The 13984-nt window shown below is 44.6% G+C and overlaps 1 protein-coding gene across 3 annotated transcripts in view; it reads right to left on the reverse strand.

Moving 5' to 3' along the window:
• Positions 1 to 804: 804 nt before the first annotated feature.
• Positions 805 to 13984, reverse strand: part of Arm (armadillo) — a 37963-nt gene continuing 24783 nt past the window's right edge. For all 3 annotated transcript variants that reach the window (XM_077687508.1, XM_077687510.1, XM_077687509.1), the window contains exons 13-14: positions 11076 to 11175; positions 805 to 1864 (exon numbers count right to left, since the gene is read on the reverse strand). In XM_077687508.1, coding sequence (XP_077543634.1) covers positions 1656 to 1864; positions 11076 to 11175 — 309 coding nt within the window. In that variant the 3' untranslated portion in view covers positions 805 to 1655. The remainder of the gene's footprint in view (positions 1865 to 11075; positions 11176 to 13984) is intronic.

Here is a 13984-nt window from a genome sequence, read left to right on the forward strand (position 1 = left end):
GTGGTTGATCCCTCTTTCACAGAAAAAAAAAAAAAAAAAAACAAACAAACAAAAAAAAAAACACGAAAGTGAGATGTGCCTTCACCGCATCACAGCTGAATGTTTATTCTGCATCGATATGAACTTTCACATCGCTATTTGTATTTTGTCGGTATGGCACCGTCAGACTTATCACCATTAGACACTGGATTGCATGCGTCGGAGACTGCGTAAACCCGAATGAAACTACATGCGCTTGCAAACCACGCGAACGAAACCGAACGGGTTGCCAGCTAATCGTTTCGTGAACTCTCGGTCCGCTGCGGCGAAAGAGCATGATTTGCGGGGCTTTCTTGTGCGTGCGCTTGGCGAGCAACAACCTGCTGGTGAGTCGCTTTCGCAAATGTCCGCCCACTGCATCCCTGCTCCGTGGAGTGTACGGCAGACATTTGCATTGCGACGAGCTCAGCTGGTGCCAACTGTAGGCGCTCATTAGCATCATGATGCACAACTTCGCTTCCCCTCTCTTAGATGGCAGCACCATCAAAATAGAGGAGGTTATAGGAAAGATATACGGCGCATGCGCTTCAGCTCGTAGCGGAGTCGGTAAAGCACTGGGCAGCTCCCATTTTGGCGACAGAGCGCCCGGCTCGAATTCTGGCGCAGCCACGTTTTTCTGGCGACGTATTTCCGTGACGGATATGACGCCAGCCAGATCTTGGTGGATCCCGGCATAAAACACTTTCGTCTTAAAAAGGAAGGTTTCCCAAAATCTCACCCTGGCACAGCACTGACAGTAGAAATAAGCCAACAAAACACCAAATACATGCTGGCTACTTTATTTGAATACAATGCACAGACACGTATACAGAAAATGACATATCAAATATGCCCACATTGCCTTATGCCACCTAAAACAGAGAAAAAAAACTTGTTCTATTCTCATGTGGATAGCTTACTGATACATGCTGAATAGCAAAACGAAATGTTGCAGGTAAAGGGCAAAAATGCATAACCTGGTAAACGTCCGGAGTATAAAGTGGTGGCAGGATTCCGATATTGCAACTGAACAACCACACCCCGTGTGGCAGAGGAACACAGGAGGAATACTTTGTAACGAGTCTGTAACATGTACCGTCTCGTAAAAAAGTGTAATGATCATTGAGGGTCTCACAGGACATCCATTATGAAAACCACAATTGCGGAACCGTTCAGTACTTTAAAAAGGATGATAGACACAGCACTAAGGCTACATTGCTCATGTAAACAGTAGAAGCACAAACAGAATGGCACAGTGTGGACTGCACAACACAAAATGCAAGAACAGAGGCTACAAGGACGAATGGAAGTACTTAAAAAGTATGGAGTGAATACCTGGAGGCAAAAGCAGATGAGACAAAAACAGCTGCCACCAACCACTGCCAAAGGAGATGGCACATGTACGTGCGCCAGGGGGAAAACTTGGGGAAGCAGTGGCCCAAAGATTTGACAACCAATGCCAGGTGCCCCCTGAACCAAGAGCGTTAGGAGCAAGGATTCTCCGCAAAAATTGCTCCCCACGTGTGCTGCCACTCTTAGGGGAGACAAAATCCAAGCTTGCACCAAACGCATGGTTCTCGGGAAAAAGCACCATGTAACTGCAGCAGAGGGGTTAAAAAACACGGAGCAAGCGGCCCTTAGAGATCAGTGTCGTACCAAGCTGCTAGTTGGCCACTGCTATCCTGCTGTGCTGGCGCAGGAAGGGAAGGGTCGAGAGGGTCAAAAGTGAGGTCCCCTGGTGTGTCGAGGTCCATGCCCGTGTCCATGGGGGTGTAATTGTGGCCTCCTTGTGACGGCCCCAAGTCAAGTCCTTGCATAGAGTCTATGGGGACTTGGGAATCGTAACCTGCACAACAAACAAGGTCGTGTTACCTCAAACAACTGGCCACTGCAGCCAGTCCACTCACGATTCCAAACCACAATGCTGGAGGACCGGGCTCACATTTTTTCAGGCATGTGCCGATGGTGCCAAAGTAAAACATGCGAATGCATGGTGTAGACTGAACATAAAAGTGCAAAACCATTACAGGCAATACATGCTTTGTTTAAAAACACGGCAACTGACTAAAGCTGCCGGTCAAAAAACACAACAAATGGGTCGTCTACTAACTAAGCAGCACAAATGTGCTCATGGGATGATGCAGACGCAACATAGAAATAGCTGCTTTCAAAATCTCAGCCTACATGACCATATGTATGGGAGGCGGCCAAACTACAGCTTTCCGCCCGTCAAGGTGTAACTGATAACTTCCAATTTATTTTTCTCACATTACTATCAAACCTGCTCCCTCCAAAAATAAATGTACAAGTTGTCGCACACGTAACGAGCCTTCATGGCATCTGGTTAAGATATTACGCGTGTCACTATGACAGAACTAACCAGAACTGCAACCTGCAAACCGAATTTACTCTTTTGCATTAACTGTCTTAATGCAAAAGAGTAAATTGTCTTTTGTCTCAAAGGCCAACTGCACTCAAAATTTCGACCTCTTGAAAACCTTATTTTCGTATAGTCTGCCAAAAAAAAGACTCCAGGACACAAAATATGACAGCACAAATACGCGTATTACGGCGCTAACGGCCGTCAAAAATCGGCGATTTCGAAACAAACTGACATTGCAAACTGACTCAAAACAAACTGACAAACTGACAAAGTGACATTGCAGCTGGCCCAGCCAACGACCAAGATACCCTCCAGCAGCCGGACTGCTGGAGGGTATCTGCGGGCAACGTTTCCCCCTCGCAGCAGCCCTAGAAGAAAAGCGCCTATCGGAGCTCGACCGGTTCTCGTAGCTGGCTGAAGGAAAACGCAACCAGCCTGCCGCATTGTAACTTCCACTTTATCGCTGTTTGCACGTTTCACCGGCACGTGTAGCGTTGCCTGCGACGCAGCTATTTCGAACGTTTATAACTTATTAACAACGCATTTCATGGGGCTACCAGCCACATCCCAGTCGGTTTGGCGGTATGTATTGTATGTTCACAGTAAAATTTGGCCGAGGTGAAATTTGAGTGCAGTTGGCCTTTTACGAAGACAAAATTCAAGTTCAGTTCATTTGAAAGATTGCCTCAATAAAATAACACTGCTCCAACTTTTAATGCAAACTTCACCAAAATAAGCTATATAATGAGGAAAACAGACAAAAGGCATGCAATACCCCAGCTACTTTTCAGCACTGAACTCATGACTAGAGACTCCATTTTAGGCAAATGCCTATTTTGTTCCTTGAGTTCTTATCGCTTCACTTTGATATATAAGCATGAATTGGAAGTTAAGAAGGGCTTTTATGGTGCTTTTATAGTGCCCGTAAATGCTTATTTTGGTGTTTGTGACTAAATGTCTAAAAATTCCTACATATGGCTATGTGGGAAAATCGCGCTTCGGCTTTTAGTGGCGCCGAAGAAATGAGACGCTAAACCCGGCATCCATCGCAGCAAGCGTCGTCTTGTTCTTTTTTCCGAAGACAGAGCAAAGTACAGCTCGTGCTGCGTGCTGCACGTACAGCCTCCTCATCCCCGTCTTCCTTGCGCGGCTCTTTCTAACCATGTGACAGTTCATCGCGAAGTTCAAATACAATTTACAACAGGCTATATTCAAGATCGGCGGCTGTATGAACACCATTTAGCCCCACCTATCGCTTTCGAATGAAGTTCGAGATCATTATTCATGTTACCGGGCAGCTAGCACCGAACAGTCCAGCCTGGTCCTCCCTCTAGTTCCACCAACTCCCGGAAAATAATCGCTAGCAGCATGTGGAGTGGGATGCTAATTCTCAACGACAAGGGGCAAAATTTTAAATCCAGAAATATGGAGATGGTGGTAGTCTGCTATTTGCTCTACAATTTCCAGTGATTATGTTACGCATGCTGTCCAAACATTTTTCTTTAAACATCTGCAACTGCATTCTCATTTCTAGATGCATATTCTCAAATCCAACTATTTTAAACGCAACTGTTGAGCATCAAACACACCTTTGTCACCCACCCGATCATTGCTACTTAGAAACGCATACGGCGAAATATCACAGCACAGCTGCTTTTTCTGACAGCTGACAGACTCTAAACATGCTTTTTCATCAAAAATCTATTCATCTGCTGAACACCTTTTAAAAATGCTCTTCAAACGTGTCGAAGTGTATGTGGCAGTGTTGGGACATCTTGCCAGAACAATTTGAATAATACCAACAGTCCTCAAGTAGGAGCATGTTATTTCTTAATAAATCGTCATCTCTCTTGATTTTATTATTTGTGTTTGTTTTTGCTGAGCCGTAATTAAATTGCATCAGGCAGACAAAGTAGTGACTGTTTTAATCAGCATTCCCAGCTCTCAAGTATTCTTTTTCATGCCTGTTCTACTATATGCGATTCTTGAGCAAGCGACAGTGGCCACTGAAAATGAATGTGAGCAGCGCACTTGTTGAATTAGGCTAATGAATCGCCATTACTCCAGCAGTAAATGGGACAATTGAATGGCTATGTGCAACTGTTGGTGCCTTTGTGCCATCATCACAACATTTCTGGTTTTCCTGCCGTAAATACAGGTTGCGCACATCTTCGTTTGAAACTATTTGCATTTGTATAAAAACTTTGGTGCCTATACAAAGTGTTAAAAAATTTAAAAGAATGGGCTTTTGGAGGCAAAATTGTTTTTCTTGCACTATGTGATCAGGGGCCGTGGCAGACACAATAAAACAGGTTGCAAGTGCTATCTAGTAGAATAATTAACTAGGATTTGTTAACTTTAATTATTGCAGTTAGGCACCTGATTGCAATGCAGAAATTGTAGAGAATCATCAGTCACACTGACAACGATCACTAGATTTGCAACAGTGCAATTGCAGGCACAGCTACAGCACTCAGAACCTCAGCTCTCCAGATGCGTGCAATGGGGTCTGTGCGGCAGCTGAGCGCCGCAAAGCCTTGCCCACACACTGCTTGTCACTCGAAGCTGTACACTTCACACGCACGCCATGGTTTATCTTGAGCAGAAAGTGTTGCGCCATGGCTGCCGTTTCCGTACCAAGATAAACCAGTTCACAAAGAAAATGCCGACTGCAAAAAGTGCTTCCGCATCTGCCACGCTAGTTATTGCCTCCCTTTCCCACTTCCCACAATGCTCTGAACCTGTTGTGTCTATTATCGCTTTTTACATTTCTCTTTTCGCTACAGAGGAGTTAAAATTATTGAAAGGGGGCGAGCTGGTGATTGATGCAGATAAGATAGCCTTGGACAAGGGAAAGTCCAGCCATGAAAAGGTTCACATTTCCGTCAAGATTTTATACGGTGCTCAATAGTATGCCAGCACTGGTCATGGCATGCACATTGACTTGGGTTAGCTCAATGCTTGACCGAGTCTCACTGTGTAGGGAGACTCAAGGCTCCCTACACAGGAGTGTAGGAAGTGCCTTATGCAACCTTTTTCTTTCCATAAAACATCATTTTCGGCTCCTCTGTGAAGAGTACATAGCCAAGTTTGCAGACCAAATGGGGCGGAAGGGGAGATGGCTTTCAATGCAAATTAGATTAGCGGGTTGTCTGTATTGCACTGGACAACTTCCCTTTGCAGTGCTGTCACCATGGCAACAAATAAAGCACAATTTTTTTTACTTAAATTTGAAAACTGACTTTTGGCTTCTTTGATGTTTTATAACCATGCCTGGAGCTGCAACTTAGTACTTGTACGCGCAGGTGTTCATTGCCAAAAGGTTACATACCACAAGGATACAAATGAGCTTCTTCAATTTGAAGCTTAGAGTAATATTCTGCATAACTCCTTTTCAATACACTCATTTTTTTAGTCCACTCAGGGCATCCAATATTCCTCGCAGTACAGCCAATATGCACTAAACTATAGATGTACGCATTGGTATTAATCATTTCCCTAAAAATTCAATTTGTTAAAGTAAGTAAGTATTGTTGAATAAGGCGGACTTAGCCTTGCATAGCTGCCAGCAATTGCACCGCCTAATCGTCCCCAATACCATATCAAAACTCTCAAAGTCATCACACCTCTCTCAGTCCTAAAATAACAGACACACAACGTCACCACACCTCACTTAGTCCTGTGGACTGCAAGAATTGCTATGACATAAGGTACATTTTTAATGCCGTGAACAGGTTTTTATTCCCAACTCAGACCAGCTTACGAGGTGCACGGGAAACATTGCGCAAAAAAAGGCAATATGGCTCGCGTGCACGTTTGCCGCAACATATTATACTTTGAAGTTTACTTTGCGAACTGCTACCACAAGCGCGCACACCACGTTTCACCCTCCAAGGTGAAGTAACGCGCACCACGAAGCGTTTGATGACCTCTGCCTTTCGAGCCATGCAACTTCCCGCAATCTGGCTCATGATCTCAGGCATTCCCATCGTGATAATGTCCGTGTTGAATACCACAGCAGATAAAATGATTGAACAGAAACTTGGCCGACCGAAGCAGCGGAAATTAACTCAGAAGCCGTTCAGGCGGCCAACACCTTGCGTTGCCGCAGCGACGCCCAATCAGGAGGGCCGTTTCAGCGCGTGCCGACTGGAGAGCCAATGGCGCTTCGGAATATATTTCTGGCTTCATTTGTGCATCTTTCTTTTTCTGTCATTCGTGCATTTGTGGATGAACGAAACCAGAAAGAGGATTGCTCGGCCGATCTAATGCTACCAAAATGGCCGCGACACAGTGCTCCTAAAATTGCCGTTCTTTTTTTCACACTTTCGCGCTGATATTTTGTCACCGTGGCTGGCAACAGTATTTTGCCTACACTTTGCGATGGTTTTTGGAAGAACTTTGCAAATGCACAGAATAGAAAACAGAGAAGCCAAATATGTGGCTTAAGGGGACGTGCTCCTCCAAACAACTTTTTTTTTAATAATGAAGTTAGGAGGCTGAAATTTTCACAGCTTGTAGAGATTGAGCTCCTCTGGTCATATATGTAATCAGATTTTGAATAGCTGCTCCGGATAAAATGTTACGCAGCATGACTTTCAGAAAAATGGCTTTTTTGTGCACACTTTTTTTTATAGTAAAAATTTTTTCTGAAACTTTTAAAATAGCCTAGGTGGTTCCTTATGAACTGCAGAGTGCACAAATCTACCTGAAAAAGCCTCATCATCATTTTCCTCACCACGAAAAAAAAATGACTGGTAGTGTGCCTTTTTTTGTTCTGTATATTTTTGTTTTATGACCGTCAGAAATATCTAAGGACACAAATTGCATAATGAACAAGATTTGTGCACTCTACGTGTTATAATGAACATCTGTGCAAAATTTCATCCTGATACGACAACTTTAAGTGGGAAAATAAGTGTGCACAAACTCAGAAAACGGACAAAAACAACAAGCTGAGAAAAACGCAATTGAAAGTTTATTTCTTTGGCAGATTCAGAAATTCTTGCTCGAACAACATGAAATTTGGTGGGGATACAGTCTGAAATGTCCACATTGAGGTACTAAAACTAGAATGCTCCTGCTGCATAGGTTGCACCCTCACGGTTTTTGCTGGGGTGGTCCTTGGTATGGGACCGTTTCACCAGGCTGCGGCAATGGGGCTAGCCTTAGCAGTCAGCTTGGCACACATCTGCCTGATCCTCCGCTGGCCACTTGCATTGCTTAGTCTGACCAGTTCTTCTGAAGGAAAGATTCCCAGTTCTTGGAGAACTTGCTCAAAGCTAGTGTGTGGCCCCTGTTGAACCACAACCCTGCTAGGGCAGTGGCAGTCTCCACTACAGTGAACTGCAGGTTGTACGATAGCGTCCTGTGCCAGATACGCAGTGCTGCTTCCGTCTCCATGGCATGGGATGAGCAGTCGACATTTTTTTCACACACAAGAGGCATGAAAGGCTTGCCACACTTCCTCCTCTTGCTCATCAAGCTTTTGGTGGCGGCTACAAGTACAAGTAGTTTGACAGCACCTCAAAATCCAGGCAGAGACCAGTGTCAAGAGAAATGGCAGTGCCAACACTGTTGTGGCTCGTGTCTTTGCTTCTGCCAAGTACCATCAGAAATCACACTGAGGTCAGTCTGACCAGCTTGCAACGCAGTTACTTGCCTTGCTTCAGCAAGATTGTCAGAGACGTCTTTTGTGGACGCAACATGAACTTTCTTGGCAGTGTTGTAGAACGTCTTTTGATGCTGTGGTTTTGGTAGACCAAGAATGGCACAGAACCTGCACAGCTGATCGTGTCCGATGCCAACCGCGCGTGCAGCGAGTACCGCTTTCACATTGACGGCGAAACTATCACGGGGACTTCCCCTGTAGAGTTCCGGTTTGCGGCCTCCGCGACCGACGGCGGCAGCGCGCTGCGACGAGTAAACAGAAGAAATCACTCCCGCAGCCACTCCCGCAGGGCACTTCTCGTTTTTGCACTTCAGTTCCAGTACCGATGCGAGGCCCTTCCGCTTGTTCGCAACCTCAACCGCCTCAACTACGACGAGTTCGCACTTCCCGCACGTCGCGCACACGGTGCCACTCAAGGTCAGTCAGAGCGCCGACTTCACAGATAACTGCACCGCTCCCGTGGCTGGCTGTCTCCTCACCTTGGAAGGCTGCCGACTTCTTCTCCGATGCGCTTATAAAGCCGATATCTTCGCTGATAAAATCAGCCCCGCCTGGTAGAGCCGCGCTTGCAACGCTTGAAGGCCCGGCGCCGTTAGGCCTCACGGTGCCGGTCGTGCCGGCATTGGCCGTGGTCGTCACAATGCTGCGCCGCTTGCGCTTTCCTTTATACCGGCATGAAGTACGCTGCTTCTGGCTACAAAAGTCACGCTTCTCCTCACCGTTCACGATTAAAAACACACGATAAGGAAATAGAAAAGATAGCGCGAAGTATCGAACGAGACGATGCGGGCGATGGCGGCTCACAAGCGGCAAGAGCCAATGGCGGTCCCGCTTTCGCGTCACGTGATTTAAATGCCCAGTGGGAGCTCGCAAAACAAGCGGGAAGAAACATTTTTTTAATTTTTTTTACGCGGAGATACGAAGCTGGCGAGCGGCTCGATCGAGAGAAGAAGGCTTGATCCACCTCTCTCAAGTGACCGAAATGGCGGCAAGCCACGCTGCCGTGCGGAATAAATTCTCAAACCTGGCCGAAATTCGGCTTGATTGCGCGATTTCTTGGGTCACCGCGAGTCATTCAGACACATTTTTCACTAAGTTCTCGTTCGTATTTCGTTTTTATTTTTTTACCCATGAAAGAAGGATAGTCAAAGATGCTAATGCAAGGGAAAACAAAAAATCGGTATATTTCGAAAAAATCGTGTTTTTTCGACCCGCGTGTCCCCTTAAGAAAAACAATGTTTTGGACATTTTTCCAAAGTTGAAAGCCGCGTTTCCCCTTAATATATGTGTATTCATGCACTGTACTCCACTGGTACAGGCACAGTTGTTTTACACTGTAGTGTTCTTTTAATACTCAGTTCCAAATAGCTTTCAACCCCAAATCAGGCACGCAAGATTGTTATTAGGCTACACAAGCACATGTCTAAAAGAAACTGCTCGAAAAGTTGGTTAATTTCTACATTAAAACTGAGAAGTTACAACCAGATGCGTCAGTCACTATCTGCTTCAGCTACCTTCCCCATTAAAAAATGCAAACATTTTCTTTCCAAATTAACCAAGACAAAAGCGAAAATCCCCAATGAATGTGCACAAATGATCTTGAAACCTTGAAATGCAAAATTTCGATTTTTGGAAAGTCTTGGTGTAAAATAGTAGGCACTGATTAAGAAGTCAAGTGCACTACACAGGGCACAAATCAACTAAAAATGCAATTTCAGTTTACCAGTTGAAATTCCTTTCAAAATTCCCACTATGTGGCCATCTATTATGGCCATAACCAGCATGCGCACACATGCAGCCGTTGGGCATCTACAGCAACGTGCATAGGCATCTCACATATGCAACTTAGACAAGGCACGCATGCTTAGAGAAGAAAGTTCGTACCACAGCATGATCCTTCCAGATTATGGACAGCTCAAAGAGAAAGAATGTTTTTTGTGTGGTCAGTGTCAAATATTCCAGGCTCACTTTTTTGTTTAAGCTCCTCGAAAAAAGTTTCACATTAGGCACACAAGCTGTGTGCACGACTTCGTTGGCCTCGAGACCCATGTCGCAGATGTTACGACCAAAAACAGCTGTGGTTAACCTTGGTTAGTTGGAAAGAAGCTGGCAAATGCTGAGCAGAACACATGCGATATCGCATTCGGGACACTGCGTGAGGGGCTACGCACATATTAAGTTCTATCGCGGTGTCGCGTACAATGTTGGCGCAAGGCTGAGATTGCGCTCACAGGCTGAGATTGCGCTCACAATCAAACAATATAGGACTTGCACATTACATTCACCAGTGTTGCTGCTCGCAGAGCCCAGCCCGAACACCGTGGTCTCAAAACCAAGCTCATTAAATTCTCCGAAATTAAGCACTACTACACAAAAGCGTCTTTCACACTTGAAAAAAAAAATTCACGCACGCACTTAAAGAAGCTTAATTGTATGCTAAAATCAACTGCTACCAAATAAATTAATCTTTCACTCACTTAAACTTAACACACCTGTAAGAGCAACGTTGTACTTTGGGATCTCAAACATGTAAGCCACTAAAGAAATTGCTGAAGAAAACGACAATCCATTTCAGCTTGCAATTTCTAGCATTAAACATTTACGGCCTTTGACTAACAGCAAAGTCTGCTTTAGAATCAAATTTCCATTGAATGCAAAAACAAAAAAAATTAAATACTTCAGCAAAACGTCGCTTTAGGAAGATGAAACCAAGGTAACTATGTCACACGACCAAATACACGACATATACAAGCCCAAGTCAGTAACAAGACCCATTGTGGACTTACTTGCCTACTGAACTGCATTTTTCACACAACACAACCGGTCAGCTCATTAACCCATAATGAAGTGAAAAAAAAAAAAAAAAAAAGGGAAAAGGGAAAGGAAAGCTGCGCATTATGCAGAGTATTTGGACACCTAACCAAGCTCGTTCGTTTCTTTGTTTTCTTTACCCTCGGGCCCTGGGGGGGCCTCAGAGGTTGTTGCTGAGCACAAACGCCTCACCCTGCTGGGAGTAAGGGTTGTGCCGTCCGCTGGGAGGGCCCTGGCTGCCCGAGTACATTTGTTCATGATAGGCGTCCAGGTTCATGTCCATGTCTGGCCCCTGCAAGGAGCACGACTCATTTCAGTTTGCACGAACCCCACACTAGTGGAACAATGCCTCCAACACCAATCACAGAAACCCCGAAAAGCCCGCCACTGGTCCAGGGCAGACGAAGGCTTTAACCCTTTGAGGGTCGACCTTTTTTGAAAAAAACTTTTCCGGGTGGTCAAATGACTTTACTTTGATAAATTACGGCGATAAGCAAGCTAAGAGCAGCGCCAATATAGATAGAAATCAACTTCCACCGCCCCTGCAAGGGAGTGTCGATAAAGATAAAAATCAAGTTTCGCACGCCTCCGCTGCGGTCACATGGCGAAACTGAAACCACGACATGGCATTCACATAGAGTGCGTTGTGCGCTGAAGCTAGAGTTCTGTTGATCTTCGCAAGAAGTTAGCACAATCAAATTTCAAACGCTTCTTGTAAGTCCTAGGAGGTGGCAGCACCTCTGAGTGAGCATGCATCGTCATTATGGTGCGAAATTTCAAACGGAGGGCTGAAACCGTACCTGTACGACAAACCTTGCGGGACGGAAAACTGCCGCTGTACAGCAAAAACCCTCAAAGGGTTAAGGGGGGATGGAGGGCAAAAGCTAAAAGTTAATATTTTTATTATAGTGCCAAAATATGCTACCATTCCTTGAAAATGTCCCCCCCAAGTGGCATCTGCGGATGCCCATCAGAAGGTATTTAAAAATGGCGCCAAACATGCCCCCATGTCGCCCCACCTAGTCATTACGATTCGTGCTACGCACAGTGGTATTTCGTCTGTTAATTTTTCTTTAAAAATGCATAATGTTTACTTCTATAATTATTAAGAAATATAGTGCTCAGTGTTGGGGAAACTAAAACAGAGTTATCAGCTAGTTAACTCCCTGTAACACCATGCAAATGTCACGGTGAAACAGAACTACATGTACCACTACCATCGCATTTTCTAGCGGCAGGGCTTTAATCAGTGGCCGCCAATTACCCACACAAGTTCCCATAATAGCACAAGGTGGAAAGGTGGCTGGAGGGTTGCCACTGCTTCATATGTTTTCCGTATTTCTCTCGAATGAACGAAACTTGTGTTTTGTCTTGTTTTCATAGACCCTTTGAGGAAACGGGGTCTCTGTTTAAAAAATTTATTACTGTTATGAAGATGAAAATTGGGGGTTGTTTAGCTCTTCATTCCCATTCCAGATATGAATTTGTTCAAACTTTCAATAACCTTTTGCTAAAGCTTTTGTTAAAAAAAAAAAAAAAAAAAAAAAAAAAAAATGCCACACAGATGCAGCTGAATAAGGTGCCAAAAAACTGTGCACAAGTTAAGGATTACGATTCGAAATACTAATGTCATTCAATTTGTGTTGGAGAAGGCATGACATTTTGGAGTTTACAGGGGTGAGACAGCTGAATCAGATTTGGGAGCAGTTTTTGGAGCAGCGAAATCTTGATTTTGGAGCAGAAGAACCTGGAATTGTAGCAGAAGAACGACATATATTATATCACCTCAGGAGACTAAAAAAATCAAATTTTGGGCAACTCGTGGGGAAAAAGTGCATTCTTAAATCAGTTTTGAACATACTATAGAACACTGAAACAGCCTCTCAATAAACTTTTTTTTTCTGCCAGAGTATTACGAGGTACGAACTGCACTACCTTTTTACAAACCACTTTTAAATTCTTAGGTTCTATAAATAGATAGTAGAGCTCCGTTGAAAATATCAAATTGAAAAACTAAGCAATCGTAAGGCATTTTTATAATCATGTGAATGCCGAAATTGTTATTTTTGTTATCTCGGACTCGGCTGTACGCACAAGTGTAGAGCCACGGCAAAAGTTGCGCAAAACGTTCGTATGTATAGCCGCCTCCCTCTTGGCATTAAATTTCACTTCAGATAAATGAACCATTATTACTAGCGTGAAATAATAGCCCGTCCCGCTATCGGACACTGCTTGAACATTTTGCGGCAATGTAGCCTGCGCCGCTGCTTCTGCAGCGTCTCCCGCCTCATTTCCGCCACTCGCAAGGTCGCTGTGAAAGGCAGCAATAACTCAGCGTTTTATAACACCGCAATGAGTCCGAAATTTCCCTTCAAACACGCACCGGACTCGCACTCAAGGCCGAAACACCGCGACTTCGCGGGCGCCATGTTGTTTTTGATGAACTCCCGTCTTTCGAGTCCCGCAACAGATGAAAGGACTAAATGTAAACCCAGCTATACCCATAACTAAACCAAGGTAGACATCGGCGAAGAGCACTCTGCCTGAACCACAAGCAAATGCTTCACCCGGCGGCCACGTTCTCCCATTTTTACCCCACCAAGATGGCGGCAGCCAGTAATGTCTCCGGAGAAAAAAGGCGCTCCAAAAATTGCCGTTTTTGTTCATCAACTTGCACAAGTAGTTTGACGCCTTAGTACAAATAATTATTTTTTCTACAGGACTTTGCAATACTTTTCGATGGAAAAACTGTGAAAACGCACAGAATATAACATGTGCAACCCGACATTGTGACTTTCGAAAAAACTATCTCGGGGACAATTGTATGATCAATCAGATTGAACCTTTACAAACACCATCACATTGGGGGTGCTGGAAAATAATGCCGCCAGTAAGCATTTCCCCCACTGAAACTGACGGGGAGCGTTAAAATCCTTGGCTCTCAGACTGTTTTGGAGCAGTGTGGCGCAATTTTTACAATTTTCAAGCTTTTGGAGCAGCCTGGCGCAGGAAAACAAATTTGTATCAAATCTGCGCAATATGCGCAGCTGTCTCACCCCTGAGTTTAGGCTTGGAACAAAACTTTTTTTTTTTTCCTCATG

This window comes from Haemaphysalis longicornis, unplaced genomic scaffold, assembly GCF_048455015.1.
Source record: "Haemaphysalis longicornis isolate Haplotype H1 unplaced genomic scaffold, Haemaphysalis longicornis Haplotype H1 scaffold_1, whole genome shotgun sequence".
Taxonomy (NCBI): domain Eukaryota; kingdom Metazoa; phylum Arthropoda; class Arachnida; order Ixodida; family Ixodidae; genus Haemaphysalis; species Haemaphysalis longicornis.